The 8,042-nt window shown below is 38.9% G+C and overlaps 1 protein-coding gene and 1 long non-coding RNA gene across 3 annotated transcripts in view; one reads left to right on the top strand and one right to left on the bottom strand.

Moving 5' to 3' along the window:
- dpysl3 (dihydropyrimidinase like 3) overlaps positions 1–7,026 on the bottom strand; it is a 31,975-nt gene extending 24,949 nt beyond the window's left edge. The window contains exon 1 of one of the 2 annotated variants that reach the window (XM_024265965.2): positions 6,816–7,026. In XM_024265965.2, coding sequence (XP_024121733.1) covers positions 6,816–6,854 — 39 coding nt within the window. In that variant the 5' untranslated portion in view covers positions 6,855–7,026. The remainder of the gene's footprint in view (positions 1–6,815) is intronic. The other variant, XM_024265964.2, reaches the window with a different exon arrangement.
- Positions 2,443–3,763, top strand: LOC112142529. The gene is made up of 2 exons (XR_002918608.2): positions 2,443–3,101; positions 3,227–3,763. It is a non-coding gene; the product is annotated as an uncharacterized LOC112142529 (long non-coding RNA).
- Positions 7,027–8,042: the final 1,016 nt, after the last annotated feature.

Consider the following 8,042-nt stretch of genomic DNA (forward strand, 5'->3'; position numbering starts at 1 on the left):
AGATTGCTAAATATCAGCCCATACACCCAATCTCAGTTTATTTGTAAATGGTGGTGATGTGTGTGTGGTGATGGAGCGCATTGAAACCAAGCCCAGAATCTGCATGCAGCCCCACCCTGAAGCCTCCCATAGAAACACGCAGTCATTGGCTCCTGCACACATCAGACTGCTGAGCTCGCTGCCCTAAAACTGTCACTCATTCGCTCACAGACAGCCCCTTCCAATACAGAGCACAGTCAAAAAGCATCAGCAGTACCTTCCTTTACACTTTAATGGTGCTTTTTTACACATTACTTAGAATCTAAAATCCAACAACCATAAAAAATGAATCTGTTTTTTGTGAAATGCTTAAACAAAGCAAAAATATTTGTTTTCTGAAACTCAAATATAGTTACTACAGATATTAAGAAGCAGAGCTTGAGCTGCAGTTCAGCAGATCATCAGATTTAAAGATTTCTCTTTGTCTGATATATGGCGCTGCAGTCAGGACTGGGCCCTCATGCATGGCTGACTTACTGATCCGCTCAGTGAGAGGAGTACTGAAAAGAGAGTCACGCTTCCATTTGCAGACCTTTGACTCATGGTAAAATCCAAGAAAGCGAGTTCATATAACAATCAATACCTTTTTATTAACTAGCTGGATGGAAAATGGAATGCATCCACTCCTGTTTCCGGATGGAGAAAAAAAAAAAAAACTACGGGCTGGAAAGCTGAAAGCTTCAACGCAATTAAAGCAGAGTTGTAAGTCCACTTCCTAAAATCTACAATATTTTCTGCACTTTAAGGCACGCTTAAAAGACTTAATTTTTTTAAGAGTTAAGTTAAGTGAAAATCTAATCAATATGATCATTTTACCTCTATTTGTGACTTGATGTTGATGGAAACATTGACAGTTTATTTAAAAATTACATTAAACACTTTTTTTTGTTCAAACACAATGCATTGTGGTCTATATTCGCCAGTGAAGTGAGCATCGATGCCCACTAGTTTTTCCCAAAGACTTCTGGAAAATTTCTATGGCTCTCGATTTTTGAATTGTAGATTCGGACAGCACTATAAAATGGCGAACGCACTATATAGTGCACTATATTATAGTAAGTAGAGATGGAATTCTGACGTACCCAAAGTTAGGAGTCACAAAAATTGTGAATATGCTAACGTGGCTAACGTTTCTTATGAGGCTAACCTGTCGTGTGTCACAAACAAGCTCTAGAATTACAGGAAGTAAAGTAGATGTTGAGATTATTCATGAGTCATTTAGAATCCGAAACACCTTATATGGGCCTAATGTTGAGGCGATTTTGAGAGGTACATAGCACTTGGTCAAAATGTCAATCTTTTTTTTACAAACTGCAATCAAGGTTTGGTGTTATTGTGAATATGCTATCGTGCTAACCTGTCGCGGTGTTACTAACAAGGTTGTGAGTTAGTGTAGTGACAATAACGTTTGCTTTAGCTGTATTAGTCTGTTTCTTACGTATTACAAACAATGTTAGAAGTTACAGGTATTGTAAATATGCTAATATGGCTAATGTTGCTAACGTGGTTAACCTGTAGCATGTCATAAACAAGGTCTAGAATTACTGTGAATGCAGTTAATAAAGACTGACTGACAGACAAACTTATCTCTGACTCTTTTGTCTTGCGCAATGTGCCTTATAAATTACAGAATTTCCCAAAAAAGTTGCCCCAAAAGTGGAGACAGTAATGTTGCATTTATAGAATCCAAGCTAGAGAGTCTGTGCACATGTTTACATGCAAACACAGGAATGGAAAACCTTTTGTTTTCCTACATTGTCAAATCTTCCATCATCATCATCATCATCAGAGAATTGCTAGCTTAGAAAGAATCTCTCCTTGATTTTGTCAGATCACTCTTTTTTTTCCCTTTATGTGCTTTTTGAACAGACTTTGCACTAAACTGGAGCCATCAGACACGCCATCAGAAACTTTTCACATCCACCTGTCAAAACAACATTCTCCGTTCCTATGAAATGTGACTCTTGTGGCTTTTTAGCAGTCACGTTGCTGCAGTTAAAGCATCTGCGCTCTTCTGTGGTCATGGGAAGAAACTCGACCATTTGCTTCCACATTGATAGGATGGAGCAATAATGCAGTCTGGATTTTTCTCACTGTAGCGATCACTTTGACATTTATTGCCTTTTACTGAGAGTTATATAGAAAACCTTGAGCTGGTTGACCTCAGGATGTTTCAAGATAATGGATTTAGCTATGCAAAATGCAAGAATCATTGGGATGCTTTGATAAGATTAAATCAGATATCTTGATTGTCAATGCATTAACCATTTTTTTGGTTTGAATTCATCATTTTTTAGAAATGTAGCTAAATGTCTTCAATTTACTTTTTTTTGCCTGATGCAGTTTTTTTTCCTGGATTTTATTGTTCATCTAAAATTCAAATTTCTCAGTCTGCCTAACCTGTAGTACATGTGCTGACAAGCTCATCCACATCAAAATCAAGTGAAGTTCATGCCATTCGACTCTATAACAAAAAAATGTTAGGGCAAAAGCCCTTCCCATTGCACAGGAAACGGTCATTTTCTGTTACACAACCCAGGAGTAAGCAAAAATAGATGACAGGATGTTGTTCTCATACGACTATGCTGATGCCCAGTGACAGCTTTTTTCCATGCAGCAAAGGGAGGCGCTAATAAACCGGGATGCAAATGACTTAATTGCCATTTTGTGCTGGTTAATTAGTAAGGACGGTCCAGGAAAACCGCAAAATAGGTCACAAAGGAGGATGACGTTATGGGAGACCTCCAATACTGAAATGACAGCCCCCCCCCTTTGTGTGGGCGGAGGGAGCCATGGCGAGGCCGGCAGGGTCCAGTGGAAGAGGGAAGTCATCTTCTGTGCAGCAGCCATGTTGCCTAGCAATAAAAATATTTACTCTTTAACTGGAGATTTTGGAAATGTATAAAAAAACAATGAAACTTTTCCGTCTAAATGAATCGTGGAGACCTCTGCCAGCCACAGTCAGGGAAGATCCTGCTTGTCTGGATTCTTGTGATAGGCTGGGACAGTGAAATCCTGTTACCATGGTGACGAGAAGAAACTATCCGGACAGAGTCTGACAGGTCACATTATCATCTCAACTAGTCAAGATGTCTATGAAATGCTTATCAAAGATATTTTTTTATCAATTCGGTGTCAAACAGCATGACAGAGCAAACAAAGCTGTGTTTTCTTGCTTTGACGACAGGACCCTGATCGCCATGGTGATTCACGCTGTATGGGTGGCCTTTGGGTATGATGTTTGCCCTCAAGATAAAACTGCTGCTTTTTTTTTTTTGTCAAGGGGAGCAGGTTTCACTTTTTGAAAGTAGCGGCTGTCTGCTGGACTTGCTTCAAAACCCGCAGATGCTCAATCCGACCGGAGAAGATTGCTGGTGACATGTTCCAGCCTGGAACCACGCTGACGCTGCTGCGAGTGTAGGGAAGGAAGAGCCACACCTACGAGTCTGACACTCACTCTAGGAGGGAATGGACACATGAAAACAGCTGTGAGAGGGGAGGTTAAATGAAGGAAATCTAAATGTGTAAGTTAGTATATACAGTAAAGAAAAGTGTCTAACTTGAATTGAAGTGTTTTAATGTCCGAGGTTCTGGGTGTTCAGGATGCCCATAGCGTCACTTTTGGATTTGCACAGATTTTCCTAACTGCTAACATCCACTGCACAAATTGCTATGAGATTCTGGAAAATATCCTTCCTACAATTAAATGCATTTATTGTGTTTATTTAAGACCTAACAGTGAGGGTTTTTTTCTGAGCTACAACAACTATTTAAAGTAAATTAAATTAGTGAAAAAAAGTCAAGGTTTTGCTTGGATATTTATGGAAAACTTTATTTCTTTTTTATTTTCTTGTGACCCCTTTACAGGATTGTTTGTGTTCTTTAAGTCGAATTATTTGGTTTTCTTGTCACTGATGATTCTTGCAACTATAATGGACTAAATGTCAATGCAATACATGAGAACTACAAAGGAGCTCTTTTTGCACATAAATAGATATAAAGTCATAATATTGTTGTGCAAGACCAAGTGCCAGGACTGGCCCTGGTCTTAGGCAACCTAGGCGGCTGCCTAGGGCGGCAGCTGCTGGAGGGGGCATCAAATTACAATGATTAGGCTATATATTCATGTTTTTCTTTTTTAAAGTTTGACACACCACTTACTTCTTGTAAAATTTACAAAAGTAATAATTAAAAACTTAAATAAAAATAACTTAAAAGTTTAACATAATCTATGATTTTGCCCGGTGCAAAAAAAAAGGCATTTCGGTTGAAAAATACTCTAAAAATAAGAATTTAACTGGTGATCTAGTTTTTCTTCCTCAGTTTTAAAACCTTAACAATGCTTAAGGTTTAAGCTTTAAACCTTTAACACTGGAGAAGATCACTTTTCGCCTAGGGTGCCATGCATCCCAGCCTGCCAAGTGCCTTTGTTTCATTTTATTCTCTATATATATCTTACCAAGTTGTCATTTAACTCAATGCCTATTTTTATATTTTGGTTATAATTTTAAACATAAATCATTTTGCACCTAAATTAATATATAGCAGAGCTCTAATGTGAGTTTATGAGGCTGTCTTTTTACTTTTTTAATCTTCTATGAAAGATAGATTTTGGGGGATACATGTTTAAACATATTAGATTTGATGTTTTGTTTTGTTTTATTGAAGTTCTATAGGGTTTCTCGTGTTTTTCCGTTTGCTGATGACTCACCTGGTTGTAGTTTGTAATCATCACAGCTGCTCCTCGTTTGTTAATTAGACCTCACTTTATAAAAGGCCACTGCTGCAGTTCAGTTACACATTGTGTGGAATTGTCTTGTTTTTGTATCTGTGGGAGGTCATATTATTTGAGTGGGGTTTTTTTGGGGGACAAATATCTATTTGTTTGCTTTATGGAATTTTAGAACTTCCTGTCATCTTGCCTCTAGTTTTCCTGTTTGTATCCACAAACCCAGGAATGTGTAGTCAAAGTAGCAGAGAGGATGCTTCAGCACTGTTTAGCAGCAAAAAATGCAAGATTTTGTACAAAAAAAATGTCATCTAAAGTGGAACAAAAAGCTCCTTAATGTGCATTTAAAAAAAAAAAGAGGAAAAAAGTCAGTATGCACGCCCCTTAACACCTGTGTGCATTAACATGTCTATTTCATCAATGGATCTGACTCAAAAGTAGTTTGATTAAGAAAAAATAGATTTTTGGTTCCATTTGATTCTACTGATATCAGCTCCAGAGAAAGCATAAATGTTTTGACAGGGGCTTAGTTATTTCTTTAACAGCAGATTTGTGGTTTTATATTTATTGTCTCCTAAAACTTGGTTATTTTCCCATATTTCTTCCTCTTGTATTGTTATCCCCTTTTGACTTATCATTTTCTGAGAAAAGTGGTATGTAAACTTTGTCAATTTATTACTTTTGAATGAGTATTTTTTTATTTTGCATAAATCTACTTTTTATCTAATTCCTTGCCTGAAAATAAATGTTAATAGCTCAAATAAGAACAAAAGGGTGAAATGTTTAGGGTGCATCATGCAAGATGACCGTGGGGGGAAAAAAAAAGAGTGCAGGGATTTTTTTAAAACTTGTGCTGCTTTGGTTTGAGACTGACATAAAATACAAACATGCAAGAAATAAAGACCTTTTTCTCAATTTAGTCTTCTCATCTTCATGAAATATATTTTACATCTATGAGGGTTTTTTTTAATGAAACAAACCTTTAAACTAATGTGTTTTGATGCAGCATTTCCATGATTTCACATTTGGAAATGGTTAATACTTAGACATCAACTAGTTTCTGAGAGAGGCTACACCCATCTTTCCTGTAGAGGTTTGGTCCCTTCCAGTGTCTGCCTCTAATGACTCTCCTGGAGGAGCCTTAAGCTGGCCGGGCGCACATTGATGCATGCAACACAGATGTGGAAAGATCAGCTCACACATGGCGTGCGTGGTTCAAATCAAATCAGTTGAGGAGGTAAGACAAAGGCCGCCTCTCCCACAGCCGTGCAGCACTGCAGCCTGAGCTGCAACAATGAAAACCGGAAGTCAGGCACAGACACATTCAGTGGGAGTGGCAGGGGCTTCTCTGCAGTTGTAACACCCACCAGCTCCCAGCTGCCTTGCTGTGTAACACTTTGCCCTGAATTCAACCCCCTCCCTCTATGCTCTGACAGGAGGCTTCTACCCCCCCCCCTCTTGGGATGCAGGAATACAAGCTCTGTCTGATCACATCACAAATGGGTGTGTTTGCTTCCCCCTCCTCAGCTTTCCCCGTCTCACTCTTGTGCCGCACCAGCCTGCAACACAAGCCCTGTCTGTGCTTTCTGCAAGGGAGGGGGGCTTTTTTTTTTTCTTTCTTCTCTTCTAAAGATTCAATTAAATTAGACCTATTCGTTTCAGCTCCTCCATATAAATGACAAAAATGTGGATGGGGAAAAAATGCAACATATTAGACAAATATTGCCACACAGTTGCAAAAATTGATGCAAAAGTGAAATGAGGATTCAACCTTTGCAACATCTTGTGTTTAAAAAAAAAAATCTAGCAAGCAGCTTTGAAATGGATTCCATCAACAAAGAAGATGCAGGACACCTTTAAGAAAACGCCTGTCACCATGGCAGCCACTCATGCTGTTTCATTGTGCGCAAAAAGGCTGTGGTCGGCTCCCTTCAATGAGCCAAATCCAGCAGCTCATTATTCTAAATGGAGAGCAGGGATGTGCAGACCGCATGGACCAAAGTTCCTCCAGCCACTGAAGCAGAAATAATTGTTTTTCTTTACTCACTGTGATCTTTGGGATGTTCTTCTTCCCTTGGTAAGACATTGTTGGTCGGATTCCACCGTCAAAAACCTAGATTTCACACAAGCGGTATTCTCCTCTTTTGCGGATGCTGCAGCGGCCTTTTGACTGAACGGGAGCTTCAAGAAATGCTCGCCCCTTCTGACAGCGCGGTGTTCAGTGAGAGCTCTCCGAGCGTCTGCGGCCCCTCCCTCAGCAGGATCAGACGGGGGTGCAGTGTCACAGACGCTCCACGAGAGGGCGCAGTGGAGCAGCTTAACTGCTTCACTGGAATTGTCTTAATAATTCAGCCATTGTGGGATATTCTCTTATAAAAAAGTAGAAAAACTTGTATAACTTTATATTTTTTAGATTTATGGCCCAATTTGCTGCTTTGATGACTTGTTTGACATTAAAAATCTTTAAGCAGGTGATGCATTCAACTCTTTAAAATGAAAACTGTGGTTTAACATGTTCTCAGTGGTGGACTTGGTAGTTTGGGGGGCCCAAACTGCCACAATAACATGGGGCCCACAGTACCGGTTAGTATATTTACAACAACTTTTTTTGTCATAATTTTATGACTTTATTCTCATATAATTTGGACTTTTTCTCAAAATTTTGCAAATACATTCTCATAAAATTTGGATTTTATTTATGGTGGTGTAATAAAATACACTGTCTGGACCACAAACTCCCTGATCTGCTCCATTCTGATGCATTCACTTTAAAGCTCTGTTCACACTGACCTCAGCAACGAGTGTTCAGGCTGCCAATTCCAACAAAAAGCAGATATAAATGCAAATTTTGGGCTTCTGTGTTCAAAATTCTTACATTCATGCGTTGCAATGAAAGTTTCCACGATTGTTTTCAGGCTCTACGTACAAAACGTGAGGCCCTTGAATGTGTTGAAAGTTAAACTCGGTTGCATTTTGACCAAGTAGGGACTCTAATTTTATAGTGAGGTATGGATGCACGGCATCCCTTCAAATTCACGGGAACGCCAACCATTTGAAAACTGATTTAGAAGATTTATAGGAATAATTCTGAAATTATGACCGCTTATTTTTCATAGATTGTGTTATAGACAACCTTGTGATTCCCCTTTGGTGTTTCTTGAGTACATGACAGCTGCATGATATGATGTGACAAATAGACTACTGGGTATATGGATACATATAAAACTCACCAAAACCGACACCAAACCTCAAAAAGCTGGCTACATTGGTGCCA

This window comes from Oryzias melastigma, linkage group LG14, assembly GCF_002922805.2.
Source record: "Oryzias melastigma strain HK-1 linkage group LG14, ASM292280v2, whole genome shotgun sequence".
Taxonomy (NCBI): Eukaryota; Metazoa; Chordata; class Actinopteri; order Beloniformes; family Adrianichthyidae; genus Oryzias; species Oryzias melastigma.